We start from the raw sequence: 14,403 nt of genomic DNA on the forward strand, positions 1-14,403 counted from the left end.
TAACGTAACACTAGATGAGCCAGGGCTGTGTTCAATAGGGAGAAAATGTTTTTTAAGAGTGAAACAAGTGTTTTGTTGCGCCCTACTGAACAGGATCCGGGTAGCAACAGTACCAACCTGCAGCATGGGGGAGGCGGTCTCCTCGCCCTCGTCCTCGGTGCCCTTGTGCATGCGGAAAGCCTCATCTTCGCCCTCGTCCAATGGGATGCTGCGCAGACGTGCCAGGAAGTGGTTGAAGATCATGTCAGTGCTGAGCACATCTTCGCTGAACCAGACCATGCCACAACGTGACACAGTGGCCAGGGTGGCATACTTCAGATCCTGCACCTCAAACATGATGCGCACCTACAGACACCACATTATTAGAAGAATGCTGATGTCACAGATCCAAATGTAAATCGTTTTAATGGTAGTCCCCTTTGGACCAATAAAAAGCTGGAGCACACCCAGAGAAAATTGTTTAGTGTGGAGGTGCTGACTAACAGTGAATAAACTGTAAACTATATAAATAAATAAAAGAGTCGCACACAACTCATTCTAGATTTTTTTTAAACTAAAAGATAATGACAAGTTTTATTCAATGGCCAGTTTCACACTCAAATTAATCCTCTACTTGGACTAAAACTGAATCAGTATGTGCAAGTGTGTTTCAAAAGTGGACTTCACAGGGTGACCAATGGTATTACAGATGTAAAGCTTGTGTCATGGTTCTGGATTTTTTTTTTATTAAAAAGGGATCTGGCTCGGGGGACACGACATACGTTTGGCGGCAGGCTGAGACGCTCTCCGTTGGGCAAGGTGAGCAACTTGTTGTCGTCCAGCACAGAGTTGAGATTCTCTACCCACTCGGGGTCCACGTCACCATCAAAGATGATCCATTGCCGTTTCTGCAACTCTCCTCTCACGTTGTCAATGATCCTGGGATGAAAAATCCCCAAAACAATCGATTAATTAATTGACTGGATTTGTAATACAAAAAGAGAAAAACTTTGAGTGTCATCAACCTGACAATGACAAGAGACACCAAGAGGGCTTAGTACGGAGCCCTGGGGACACCAGTCGTGTCGCGAGACCATGTGGTGCTTAAAAACAATACATTGAAGTCTGCTAATACTTACTTCCTGAGCACATGCGTGAAGAGCCCATCGGTCCACTCACGGGTGTTGGGGTCTAGGGTTCCGTACAGGTGATCCTTGCTGATGGCCTTGGGGTCGATGATGTGGGCCACACCCTCCATCCCCTCCAGGCGCTCCAGGGCTTTGAGCAGCACCCTCCAGGCCATGGTCTTGCCACTGCCAGAGGGTCCCACCATCATCAGGCCGTGGTTGATCTGGGTGATCTGGTACAGTTGGAGCACCTGGAATGATATGATTTAACATTACAGACTTGACACTTAGCTGACATCATGGGAGTGCAGACAAACTTAGTTTAAAATTCAGACATTTTAATCAATGTCGGCACCAAAGGTTCTAAGGGAATTACATTCAAAGTCGTAACAATACTGTCATAATTGTAACAATTGACATCAGGATAAAGAAAGAGTTTTGTTTTGCCAATCTACACTACAGGTCAAAAGTTTTAGAACACCTACTCATTTAAGGGTTTTTCTCTATTTTTACTATTTTCTACATTGTAGAATAATAGTGAATACATCAAAACCATGAACACATATGGAATCATGTAGTAACCAAAAAATGTGTTAAACAGATCAAAATATATTTGAGATTCTTCAAAATAGCCACCCTTTGACTTAATGACAGCCTTGCACACCTCGAATGAGTAGGTGTACATTTCTGGGTGAAACCACAGAGTGAATAATTGGGGACGACATTACGTACCTTCTCAACCCACATGCTGCCCACGTCGTCTCCGTCTCCATAGGTGAGGAACATCTCGGCGCAGACCTTGCGGAGCTCTTCGCGCAGAGCCGTCATCTCGCCGCGCATGTACTGGACGCCGGGGAAGACGTCCGACAGCAGGCTGAACAGCAGGGGGATGTCCTCAGCCACCAGCTTGGGTACCATGGTCTCACACACACTCTGGATCAGGATCTGAACACGGACAGAGACAGAGGTTAGGTGACATCCCTTCTAGAGGTCCTATCACTTCCACAGGGACACAGAGGAAAGGGGACTTATCTTCTAGGTTAGGCGACAACCCCTTCATGCCGTACATGCAATATTGGCAGTCCTTTTAATCTTTATACTTTGGGTGGCATGGTCTCCTAACCCAGTGTAAAGAAATATGGCTCATGGGATTAGCTGTGGTCATAAAACTGGAAGTGTATTGCGACTGTAGTTTTAGTATGTTTCTAATAATGCAGAAAACTGAAGAGAGAAAACCCAAAGATACTTCAGTTCCTTTACCTCCTGTTCGGGGAGGTTCTCCGCGATCTCGTTCTCATCCACGTTCTCGCCGCGCTCACGCTTATCCTTCTTGATCCTCTGGATGCGCTCCCGCTTCACGTTGCCGGCGCTGACCAGCACGCTCTTGAGAGCTCGCAGGCCAAAGTCGTAGTGACTCTGGGAGGACAGCTGTTCGTCGCACAGCCTGCAGGTGCACAGAGAGAAAAATAGATTTTCAGTCAATGAGAAGAAACACAAAACCAATAGAGCTTTCAGGGGTAGTAGTGCTGGCATGCATGAAGAATTTCACATTATTTGATCTCTCAAATGTTGTTGAAAATGTAGTACATACTTGAAGAAGGGCACGATCTTCTTGGCCAGGATCTCCGCAGTGCGGAAGCCCTGTGAGTAGAGCATGACCTGGGCGATGAGTTGGCGGTCAGGCTTGGTCATGGCCAAGGAGCGGAACAGCTTCTTCAGATTGTCGGGCAGGTTTGAGCGGCCGGCGTAGCCGGGGTTCATTGTGATGAAGATGGCCATGTCGGGGCTCACCTTCACCTGCTTGTTGAGCAGCTCGCAGGTGACAGGAGCACCTGGAGAAGGGGGAAATGGCGACATTGATTAACTTACATTCTTAAGTGCACCGCCATATGAAAACATGCGTGGTTTGAAATGAACGATGCAATATTGTCAGCAGTCATTCAACATTTGATGTTTTTTTAATTTATTTTTATACAATAAGGCCTCTTGGACGACACATTTTCATGGACTAAAAAGCACTTTCAAATGATTCTAAGAAGCTTTTAATAAGTCTGTGGAGATACGTACTGCGGTCTCGGTTGGGGTTGCTGTGCTCCCTCAGGGCCACCTGGATGAACTGGACCTGCTGTGAGACGGCCGACAGCATCCTCTCCTCCAGACGATTGAACTCGTCAAAGCAGCCCCAGGCGCCCACCTGGCACAAGCCCACGAAGATACGACCCATTGCCTGGAGACAGATAAACAGATCTTCTTTATAAAAAAAATAAAAAAAGGCTTCTCTGATTCTGAAAATAACATTAATCCAAGATTAGCCTCTTTTAGTGTAAAGTATCAGTCAGTATTAGCGTACCTGGAAGTCGAAAGTCTCGTCACAGTTGAAGACCAGGACGAAGCGTCCCAGCTGGTGACCCAGAGCCTTCACAGACTCGGTCTTTCCAGTTCCAGCGGGCCCTGGAAATAAAGAGGATATGCTATAAAGTTACAACTCAGTTTGGCTTTCAGAATTTAAACTGTCTACTCTATTGGCTATGTATAGTGCAATTCCAGTCCTCGGGGGCCTGATTGGTGTCAGACTTTCCCCCTATCTCTAACAAACACACCCAATTTAAACTAATTACACATTTAACTAAAGATCATGATTAGTTGGTTATTGGAGTCAGGCGTGTTAGCTGGGGCAAAAGTGTGACACCAATCAGGCCCCTGAGGACTGGAGTTGTGACATGCAGTTCATGGAGCATACCAAAGGGAGCTCCACCGAACCTGGCCTCCAGGGCCTGTGTCATGGTCAGGTAGCAGCGGTCGGTCAGCGGGGTCTGGACCAGCTTGTCCTGGACTCCTAGGTACTCAAAGCCATAGTTGAACTTGGCGTTGGCCATCTGGATGGACAGCTGCTGCAGCACGTCCGTCTGCTTGGGGTCAAAGTAGAAGCGCATCTGGCTGAGCCACTCAAACGACTTGGGGTTGTCGACCTTGTTTTTGATCAGTTGCCTGGTCACGTCCCTCTGGTGGACCAGCTCAGTGATCTATAGGAAAGGAGCACAAACAGTTTACTTTATCATCCGTTTGGATAGTGGGACAATACTTCTATGTGCTTAGAATTGGACTGACAGAGAAAAGCTTGATGCCAAAGTCTGTGCATTTAACAATAATCATCTTTGAAATCCTACTTGGAGAATGCTCTTCTCAAAAGCTACACCCATTTTTCCAAACCAACTTGTCCAGAATGTCTGCCGAGGTGTCATCTTCCACTCACCAGGTGTTCCAGCTTCCTCCTGCGGAGTGGAGGCTGCTCCATCAGCACGGTGTCGGCCAGCACGTTCAGGGTGGCCTCCACATTGGTCAGCACGCTCGACATGGGCGACATGTCCCCGCCACCCGAGATGGTGGTCAGAGCGGCATCCACTTTCTCAGACCAGTCGATCTGAGCAGACAGCACTACCAGCTGAGCCTGGAGTTAGTAGAGGGAGAGAGAGAGATGTTTTTCAACATGTTTAAATTGGTTTCAAGATCTTTGTGGGCGTTACAGGTCAGACTACAATTTTCATGGATATCCTTTTGGGGCTACTAACCGGATTACTATCCGTTAGCCCTTTTCACAAAAATATTTGTCACAAAGTGGTTATGTAAATAAAATTGATTGATTGTGGGTTGTGGCCAATGTCTGTTGTGTCATTGCCGACTCAACATGATCATGGCTGACTGCTGGATGAACAATAGCCCACTGCGACGTTCCGTACCTGGTATCGGTCGATCCAATCGATGTATTTATCGAGTTCGATGGAGTTGCCCTTGTTGAACGCGCCCACCTCTGTGACCGACTCGGCCAGCAGCTTGGCCAGCGTGACCCGCATCTCCTTCTCCACCAGGGTCAGCCAGTCGTTGATCTTGGGGTGCTCTAGGAGGTCCACGGGGGTCTTGTAGAAGATCTCCTCGCCCTCACGGGATGAGATGCCCAGCACCACCGTGTTTTCCTCGTTCAGCAGGATGCTGGAGACGCCAGCGAACATCTTCTTGAAGTGCTTCTGCAGCTTGGCAACGTTCTTGCTGTTTCCGATGATCTCCAGTAAGTCTTCATCACCAACGAAGTAGAACCTGGTAAACATAAATAGACACGTGTATCCTGAATGTGATGACCATCAGTCACTTTACAGTGTGTATACAGGACTAAATGACCATACTAAATGAACAGCAACTACTCATTTCTTCAATAGGGGGCTATATATTACAGATTAAAAAGCTTAGCTTGCTGCTTAGCCTGCCAAGGCTATGTATATACAATCAAATAAATATATAATTTTATTTAAAAACCGTAAGAGTCAACAATAATATAGCTAACGTTAGCCAGCTAATGACAAGCTGATCGCCTCTGGATGCTTTCACGTTTAGTTTATCTGGGTTTGTTGCTGTTAGCTAGCATATGGACAAGCAGTACTGCAGTAGTCAGACATGACACAAATAACCAACACAGGTGGATGCGTCATTTATTTTTGCACTACACAAACATTTATAAGAACAGTCGGCCCTCAAATGCTAGCTAACGTTAGCATGCAAATCAGAGTTGAAAATGCTGGCTAGCAAATGTGAGATAGCAGGGATTTTAGTGAGCTATCAAAACTGTCTGGTGTGTTTGCCTGCTAGCTAGTAGCCAGTGACATGAGAAGCAAAGTTACGCATTCAGCTAGCTAGCCTGTTATGTTGGCGACGAAGCCAGACATTTGGCTAGCAAGCCAGACATTTAGCTAGCAAGCTAAACATTTAGCTAGCAAGCTAAACACTTGGCTAGCAAGCTAAACATTTGGCTAGCTGGCGTTGGGAGTATAAGGTAACTTTAGTTATAAGCGTGGTGAGGGTTAATTGAATTATTTCTTCAACATTGCTAGCAAGTTTATTAAGCTAGTTGTTGCGAAAGACCTGCAAAATGTTTTCGTTTTCTAGCTAGCACCATTAGCAAAGCTAGCTGCACAGTTATATTGGCTAGCTAGCAACATGACATAATTTATCTAACCAAGGTAGTGGAAACGCAATTCGAGCTAGCCCACCAAGGCCAGCCCAACCCAGGGTTGACTTTAAAGTGCGAAGCTTTTGATACGGCCATGTTTTTTCAGAATTCAAACCAAGAGGTACGCTACAACAGGACTTGCTCTTGGTTTGAGCCATTTCTATTGAGAAAAGACCCTACACTTTAGACCGGATATAGGATTTCCCAGATTTTCCCAAAAACGGAAATGAGACAGGCCTATGGCAGATGCCACTATTTGAGACATGGATAACATCTTACCTGGGGAATGAGGACCTCTCCCTCTCCAGGTACTCTCCCAGAGCCTTCTGGATCTTTCCCAGCAGGTCAGCCAGCCTCTCCAGAGACCTCTGCACCCCCTGGATGTTCAGCACATCCATCACCAAAGGAGACTTGGTTACCTTCTTCATCAGAGCCAGGAACTCTGTGCTGATGCTATATGGGAGAGAGAAATAAAAGGTTGAGCAATGTTATCTTGGTGTGGCAGGTAGCCTGGCGGGTAGGAGTGTTGGGCCAGTAACCGAAAGGTTGCTGGATCGAATCCCTGAGCTGACAAAGTAAAAATCTGTTGTTCGGCCCCAGAGCAAAGCGCAGTTGCCGATGAAGTGGATGTCAATTAAAGCAGCTCCGCTGCACCTCTGATTCAGAGGGATTGGGTTAAACGCAGAAGACACATTTCAGTTGAACTGACTAGGTATCCCCTTTCCCCTAAAAGCTTACCAAGATCTTTACCAAGTCCTCCTTACCACAGACAAGGTTCTTTGGCCTACTCCCAATCTTAGGTGACAAGGGGGAACCTCAAATATTTCCTTGATTCCTTCACAAAATGTATCGGAGAAGATCAGAAGAGAAGAACTACGGATCTTACCTCGAGAACCTCTGGGTCTCCACAGGCAACAGGTGTTTGATGTCAGCACTGCCAGTGAAGATTCCTTCCAGGTAGACCCAGCGGCGCTGGACATCGATCCAAACGTCAAACAAGGCCATGATCCGGTTTAGCTTGTCCTCCCAGCTCATAGCATCTTCCTCAAACACCTGATGGCACACAGAAGGAACCATTAATGCCTCATGGAGACTAGGACCGTACCATGTAAACCGTGTGTTCTAATACTATCCAACAAGAACCAGAGACAGAGTCAAGATAAGAACTCGAGATCCAGATCGAGACCAGTCCAGATCCCTTGAGATCCAGGCCCAACCTCTTAAGAAACCAGATCCCATCACGAGACCAAGACTGCATTTATATGATGTAAAGACGACAAGATCAAGAGTACATCTCTGGCAAGAACCCATTTGAATTTAAACGTCCACCGACCTTGTAGTAAGGTGACAGCTTCATGGCTGACACGCTGTTGATGTGCTCCTTGACCTTGTTGAAGAGGTCGTCCCAGCCGCGGATCAGACGGCACTTGTTCTGGTAGTTGATCAGGTCCAGCTCATAGGCGTTCCAGACCTCACGGATCTGTCCCGGACCAATGGAAAAACACATCAATATTGCCACTTACTGTCAGACATGACTTGATCACCAATTGGTCAAAAGGTGCACTAATATTGCATTCTATGGACATACTTGACTACCCAGATTTAAAATCCTTTTTCCTTTTTGTAATTGTGCTGCAGGGAACAAAGATTTGTTTAAGTGGAATGTTGTGGTTACCTGTTTGAGGAACTCCTCCAGGGCCATCTCTCCCTGGGCCACCAGCAGCACGTCTCTCACCACCATCTCGTTCCTCTGCAGGTCCACGTCCCAGATCTGACCCAGAGTCAGCTCTGACAGCACCCAGTTCACGTGCAGACGCTTCATCAACTGCTTCCAGTGGCGGTCCTTCAGGGCCTCCGACTTCAGCTCGATCACCAGCATGTTGATCTGAGTGACGAGACAAAAAGGACCGTTTAGTGTTAGGATAGGAAACTTGATTCAGGTATATTGTAGACGTTATCAGGATGTTATTCAGCATTAACAAGTACTAAGTTTTTGTCCAAGCTTTTCCCATCCAAGAGGAATGTCAACCAGACATGGTTCAATCTTTTGTCTCAAGGAACTACTTTTCAATTGCAACGTCTAGTTTCGACTAGTACCGAGGGAAAGGGTCTTACCTTCATGTAACTCTTGAGAAGCCTCTGGACGTGCTCGTAGGACGCATACTGCCTCAGTCGAGCTGGGAAGTTCTTCAGCTCATTTAGCAGGCCGTCTAAACTCTGACGCAGCTACAAAATCGGAAATACAGATACACATTACACTAACAGACTTGGCCCAATAGATGGGCCCAAAAGACATAGTCCACAGTGTCCTTGAACACAAAGACAAATTAATCTTACCTTGCGTGGTTGAACAGAGACCCAGGGCTGCTCCTTGGCCTGGTCAATCTGCTCCCACACCTTGGACAGCTCTGACCACACCCCCTTCAGGTCCTGCAGCTCCTCCAGAGCCACCTACAGCACATAGAAACAGATCAAACTTTACCACCAGAGGAGCATGAGGACATCTTACTGGGAAGTGACATGTTTGTATCGACAGATATACCAAGACTCCAGGCACAATGAGGCAAGGGGAACAACGATGTCATATGCAGAGTTGCTCTTGCATAGACTAATGAACAGTCCAAAATGCAGTAGGGACTGGCTGCAGATAGCATAGTGCTTAAAATATATCACCCTCTAGTTTAAAAAGACAGGTGTGACAATCATACCTGAACTCTCTCTTCGCTACCGCTCAGCAGGCCAGTGTCTGTCAGCTCCAAGGCCTCTTTGGCTCGGGAACACTTATCCCGATCATCCTTCAGCCGGCCAAACTTTCCCTCGTAGATGGTGAGAGACTGGAGGGCCTCCTCTGGACGCAGGGCCCCCTATGGAACACCAGATCTAGGATCAGCTTATACCCTCACCAAAATTCCAAGTGCAAAACTCATATGAAAGATTTATGCAAAGATCAAATTAAACAAAACCATCCTTTACACATCAATCTTTCAAACAAAAATGTATCTTAAATAATTCTCTCTTACAGCCACCGGTTTAGTCTTCTCCCAGTCCGCAAGGAGATCGATGGTGCGACCCTCCACGGCTTTGTCTTCCTGGACGATCTTCATCTGCAAGTTGGCCACTTGCTGCTGGATGGCCGTGTCCTTGCGCTTCATGATGTCGCTGAAGGCACCCCACTCGCCCTCGATGTTGTCGATGTACAGCCACGATGGCGGGAACTGGAAACGCTGCTTCTCGAGAAGCCGCTGACCGTTGCGGAATAGCTGCGAAGAAAGTCAGGACTTTAAAAATCCATCCATCTTTTCATATCAAAAATTCAAATCAAATGTACTCATCACATTCAGTTTACAGCAGGGGAAAAAAAGGGCAGTGAAAAACTTGTGCTTGCGCCATCAACAAAGCAGTACATTAATCAACTTTCAATTGAAAACATTACAAGTATTAGAAGTAATAGAAGAGAGAGATGCGTAATAGTAATGGAAAGTATTTAAACATAGAAAGTGGGTAGTGGAATCAATAGTGTATAATAGAACAGCAGCATTAACTGTGCGCGTGCTTGTGTACGAGTTCTCACCCCATGACAACGATTTGAGGTCACAGCTTGTGAGGATTGTATGAAAAATCATTTCGACGGTACTTACATCCACGTTCTTCTCAAACTGCTTGATCTTGCGTTTGAGCGTCTGGACATAGGTGATGAAGGTCACAGCGTCCGAAGTGCTGGCGGTGTCCACCGAGTGCTGCTCCAGCTCTTGGCGGGACTGTGGTGGGACAGATGAAGGACAGGGGAGTTGAAATCAGATAGGTACAAATAGTCTGCTCCAACAGCCACACTAACATGCCACTTAGAATGCATGCCCAATACATTGCTTCATTCTAAGTTTCATGCTAGTTATGACAATGGAACATATTGCCAGTGACTACAATGAAACCAGTTTCTCATGGCAGAGAGGAGGGGGCTTACCTTGGAGATCTGGGAGTGGAAGTCCTGCATGTTGTTGCCCAGCATCTGGCCGAACCTGCTGAGAACCTCTTTGTGCCAGGAGTCATACTTCAGGTTCACCTTGGACTGGACCTGGAGTTGAACAAAGTATATAACCAATCCGCATCACCACATTTCTAGGCAATAATGCATCTCACCAGCGCACAACTGAACAGATCAGAAATTGCTCTACTCTATTGCTGAATTGTCAGCCTCTTTACCTTGCCATAGTCAATGACCACAGGCCCAAACTCCTTCTTGGTTTCAGCGTTGTCGAAGGTCCCCCTGGCTTTGCGGATCTGGACCAACAGGGCCTGCCACTTGGTCAGATCCTCCCCCAGGCGGTTGTAGATGTTCTCTGCCTGCATGTCCCACAGGCATTGGTACTGCAGCCACACCTACAAAACAGAGACACATGGGTGAGTGACAGAACCAATAGCTGAAGTGAACTCCATCTTGGGATTAATCTCAATAATCGTTATTTGCTTCTTGTGCTCAAAAGACATTGGAGGACAAGGTACAAGGGGAGGAACCAAGGACACAAAAAAAGACAATTGAGAAAAAGATCCAGTATAATTTCTGGGTGTTTCAAATAGCTAGCTGGCTAAATCTGACACATATAGAGAAATGCTAAGGACAACAATACATCAACACGATTGATTGCATACCTTGACGTACTGCTCCACCTCGTTGACGTTGTCCTTGACCGAGTTGTAAGCCTCCTCCAGGGCAGCTGGGCCATCTGGCATTCTTGTCAGTGCGTTCCTGTAGAACTTCTCCTCCTCAGACAGCTCATAGTGGACGCCCACCTAGTGGCCAGGACACCAATACATCAACTATAGCAACCTATACCAAAACATCCCATGTACTTGTACCCAGCATGCTAGAGAGGCTAGCTTGATGATATCACTGAATTCAATACTAACTTGCTAAAGCAGTTAGCTAGGTGATAGCAATGAATTGAATATATAAAAGTGCTCTGCATGGCCTCCAGACCTGGTATCTCTGGCTCTGGATCCTGGGCAGAGAGAGGATGACCATCTTCCAGGCAAACATCTCCTGGTAGAGCTTGTAGCGACAGTCTTCAATGGGCGGGTTTAGGTAGATCACTTGGTTGGTGATCCTCAGCTCATGTACAACATTCTTTCACAAGTAGAAAAAAAAAAGTTTCATAAACTGCAATTTGTGCCTTTGGGAAGACATTTTCTGAGTTATATTCTTATCAAATCAATCCTCCTACTGCAGTCTTGGACCCGTACCTTGATCTTGGGCTCTCCGCCAGGCTTGTGGCTGACTTGAGGGGCCTCTGTGTCCATGTCCACATCAGCCTTGTCCTCCATCTGACCCCGGAGAACCTGGGTCCAGGCCCTGAGCCCAGCCTGCAGACGCACCCCGAGGATCCTTTCAATCTACACAAAGGGAAAATAAAATGTAATGAATATTGATTCAATAAACCACTTATTTTTTTTCTCTTTCTACCAGAATAGGGACCAGCAGCAACAGAATAGGTGCTGGTATTTGTGGCCCCTACTGGTCATGTTCCAGGACAACTATCCGGCTCGAAGGACCATGAAAAAGAGTGCCAACTTGTAATTGGAGTACTCAGGGGGAAGTGCAGTTTTAAATAGGAATTTCCTCAGGAATGTGACCAGTAGGACACAGGGTAAGAGCCTCAAGACAACACAGAAAGTATACTGGAGAGTGTTGTAAGGGTTTTGCACAGACCTCAATGTCCAGCTTGTTGACCCAGATGGGTAAGTTAGAATAGGAGTGCAGGTTGAGGTCATCCACAGCTTTCTGCACTCGGTTGAGGATCTCTGTGAAGGTCTTGTGTTCGTACATGCAGGTCTCGAGAGAGCGCACTTCAAGGTCGATCTTCTCCTCGATGAGCAGGAGGTCGTCCACCTGGAAAACAAAATACATGAATATCATACATTCATTCAGGGCAGAATCCGAACATACGATCTTCAAGTGCGGAATGCAAGTCTTGCAACTGCACAGATAAAATAAAAATTGCCATGGTTACAAAAAGTACTGACCTTCTCCTGGAAGTTGAAGACTGTCTCGGCCAGGCGCTGGACGTAGGGGTCTAGTTTGTAGGACTCCCAGACCAGGGCAATGCCCTCCGTGACCAGAGCCTGCACTTCCTTCTTGAGGCCAGCCACCAGCAGCGAGATGGAGATGCGCTCCTCCACCTTCTCGCAGGTGCGCTCGTACGTGCGCACACTCTCGATCAGGGAGATGGCGAATGGATAGAGCTGGTTGGCCTGGTGTGCCTTGTTGACGATGGCAAGCGGCACACGGAAGCTCAGCCACTTGAGGTTGCGCACCTCCTTAGACAGCGTGATGATCTCGGGCAAGAAGTTGACCTTGAGCTTCAGCATGTTTCCTGTGCGACCGCGGGCCCGGCTGGTCTCAATGGTGAAGATGCGGCCCGACACGCCCAGGTTGCGCTGCTGCACCTTGCGTGCCCAATCGTCAAAGATCTCCTGGGTGTTGAGCTTGGCGCGGAAGCTGTCGCCATCCTGCTTCAACTTGAGGCCCTCCACGTGGTTCTCCCAGCCTTTGCCCAGCACGTCTTCCACACGCTTCATGTAGGCGGTCAGCTGCCGGTCGATCTGCTTGGCCCAGATGATGGAGCCTGACACAGGTGGCAGGTCACGCACGTGGCTCATCTTGCATGATTGGCTCTGCGGGTACTGCACCTTGAACTTGTCGTGCAGTGACTCAATGTCATCTTTGACGCGCTGGATGAGCTGCGTCTGGTACTCGCGGATGGCGCCGCGGATGTGGGGGCGCACGAACAGCGCGTTGAAACGTGAGAAGATACGGAACATCTCGTTGGCATTCTTGGCCGTTCCCAGCTGGTCACGGAGGCGGGCGGTGATGCGGGTCTCCACGCGGTCAATGCGCTCGTCGTAACGCTTCATTGCCGCCTCCCAGGCCTCCATGCCCTCCTTGGACACATCCAAGCCGTCAACCTCCTTAACGTTCTCATAGGCCAGGTTCACTTCCTCAATAGCGTTGGCGTCAGCAGCGTCGAACAGTACCTCCGCCACCTTCATCTCAGTGGGCTCCACCGCCTCGCCTGGGGCGTGCTGGGGCACCGCAGACACCTTGACAAGGCATAGAGAGAAAGGGGGGGGATGTATGCTCAATAGAGAAATCTCCATCAAAAGTAGTTTATCCAGATATAAACTTAATCTGGGCCCATAATACCAACCCTCAGGGGCACTAACCATTGACAAATCTCTGTCTCTTTCTTACCTGAGGCCTGAGTACACGAACGATGACGGCCCTCAGCTGCTCGTGCTGCCTGCGGAAGCGCCTCATATGGTCGAGGCGGGCCTGGAGCTTGCGGTGGGCTGGGCTCAGGCGCCACACCATCTTCAGGTTTTCCTCCCTCTTCCTCTTCACAATGTCTCTCAGCAAGACTTGGAGCTTCTCATATTCATCCTCCCAGGTCTGGAAGACCTCAAAGCACGCCACCATCACCTACAATGGGATAGAAATAAGAATCAACTAAATGCTACTATCAACTAAGTCATGTCAATACAACAATATAGAAGAGTATAGGAATGTATAGATGGGTTTGTTGACAACGACACAAAAACCATATGCACCAATCCATGAGGCACAAGTCAGTGTGTTGTGAATCTGGGTGGCCAGATTGCTAGCAAGAACGACAAGAAACTGCCGTGTGGGGAATCGTAAGTAGCTCATTTAATCTTGTTATTGGTACCATGTCTTGTTTTGACTGATGTCATGTCAATGCTAATATGGCTAGAATTCACTTGCTAGCTAGCCAACCAACTACTAACAATGTATTTGAAAGACAAGTGGTCAATGTGCAAATGTATTCATGTTTTCAAAAAACATTGGGAGACAAAATATAGCTTACATGTTGTCAACAATCTAAGCCAACGCTGTCCGTTTTACCTCATAGTTGCACACGTCTCGGTTTTCTTGCCAAACAACCAACTCGTCTATGGAGTATTTGTCGCAGCTGCCACTGTAGACTCACCTTTTCAAACTCCTCATAGGCCACGTGCATGAGCTTCCTGGTGCCCAGCACTTTGAGGAGCTGGGAGCTGAGGTCTCGGGAGATGGCCTCCACCAGCCGCAGGGCTCGCTGAATGGGGTACTTGGTGTTACGGATCTTCCTCAGGTGGGTGAAGATGGCCACCAGCGCCTGGCGGATCTTATCCAGCTCAGTGGCTGACAGCAGGTCGTTCAGGGGGAAGTCCTTCATCAGGGGGTTGTAGTCGTTGACAGTCTCCACTGCCTGCTTCAGACCTGGGAAACATATTCAAGTCGTT

At 47.7% G+C, this 14,403-nt stretch overlaps 1 protein-coding gene across 2 annotated transcripts in view; it reads right to left on the reverse strand.

Moving 5' to 3' along the window:
- The window catches only part of dync1h1 (dynein, cytoplasmic 1, heavy chain 1), a 48,035-nt gene that overhangs the window by 25,240 nt on the left and 8,392 nt on the right, over positions 1 to 14,403 (reverse strand). For both annotated transcript variants that reach the window (XM_046307728.1, XM_046307727.1), the window contains exons 6-34: positions 14,109 to 14,380; positions 13,352 to 13,579; positions 12,124 to 13,200; positions 11,810 to 11,989; positions 11,344 to 11,493; positions 11,081 to 11,227; positions 10,753 to 10,893; positions 10,306 to 10,482; positions 10,067 to 10,177; positions 9,744 to 9,863; positions 9,126 to 9,365; positions 8,814 to 8,969; positions 8,443 to 8,556; positions 8,221 to 8,331; positions 7,781 to 7,990; positions 7,439 to 7,585; positions 6,992 to 7,158; positions 6,385 to 6,558; positions 4,844 to 5,198; positions 4,360 to 4,554; positions 3,847 to 4,129; positions 3,457 to 3,557; positions 3,174 to 3,333; positions 2,698 to 2,938; positions 2,367 to 2,550; positions 1,839 to 2,051; positions 1,119 to 1,357; positions 762 to 918; positions 118 to 345 (exon numbers count right to left, since the gene is read on the reverse strand). In XM_046307728.1, coding sequence (XP_046163684.1) covers positions 118 to 345; positions 762 to 918; positions 1,119 to 1,357; positions 1,839 to 2,051; positions 2,367 to 2,550; positions 2,698 to 2,938; positions 3,174 to 3,333; positions 3,457 to 3,557; positions 3,847 to 4,129; positions 4,360 to 4,554; positions 4,844 to 5,198; positions 6,385 to 6,558; positions 6,992 to 7,158; positions 7,439 to 7,585; positions 7,781 to 7,990; positions 8,221 to 8,331; positions 8,443 to 8,556; positions 8,814 to 8,969; positions 9,126 to 9,365; positions 9,744 to 9,863; positions 10,067 to 10,177; positions 10,306 to 10,482; positions 10,753 to 10,893; positions 11,081 to 11,227; positions 11,344 to 11,493; positions 11,810 to 11,989; positions 12,124 to 13,200; positions 13,352 to 13,579; positions 14,109 to 14,380 — 6,278 coding nt within the window. The remainder of the gene's footprint in view (positions 1 to 117; positions 346 to 761; positions 919 to 1,118; positions 1,358 to 1,838; positions 2,052 to 2,366; positions 2,551 to 2,697; positions 2,939 to 3,173; positions 3,334 to 3,456; positions 3,558 to 3,846; positions 4,130 to 4,359; positions 4,555 to 4,843; positions 5,199 to 6,384; positions 6,559 to 6,991; positions 7,159 to 7,438; positions 7,586 to 7,780; positions 7,991 to 8,220; positions 8,332 to 8,442; positions 8,557 to 8,813; positions 8,970 to 9,125; positions 9,366 to 9,743; positions 9,864 to 10,066; positions 10,178 to 10,305; positions 10,483 to 10,752; positions 10,894 to 11,080; positions 11,228 to 11,343; positions 11,494 to 11,809; positions 11,990 to 12,123; positions 13,201 to 13,351; positions 13,580 to 14,108; positions 14,381 to 14,403) is intronic.

Source organism: Oncorhynchus gorbuscha, linkage group LG17 (assembly GCF_021184085.1).
Source record: "Oncorhynchus gorbuscha isolate QuinsamMale2020 ecotype Even-year linkage group LG17, OgorEven_v1.0, whole genome shotgun sequence".
NCBI lineage: Eukaryota > Metazoa > Chordata > Actinopteri > Salmoniformes > Salmonidae > Oncorhynchus > Oncorhynchus gorbuscha.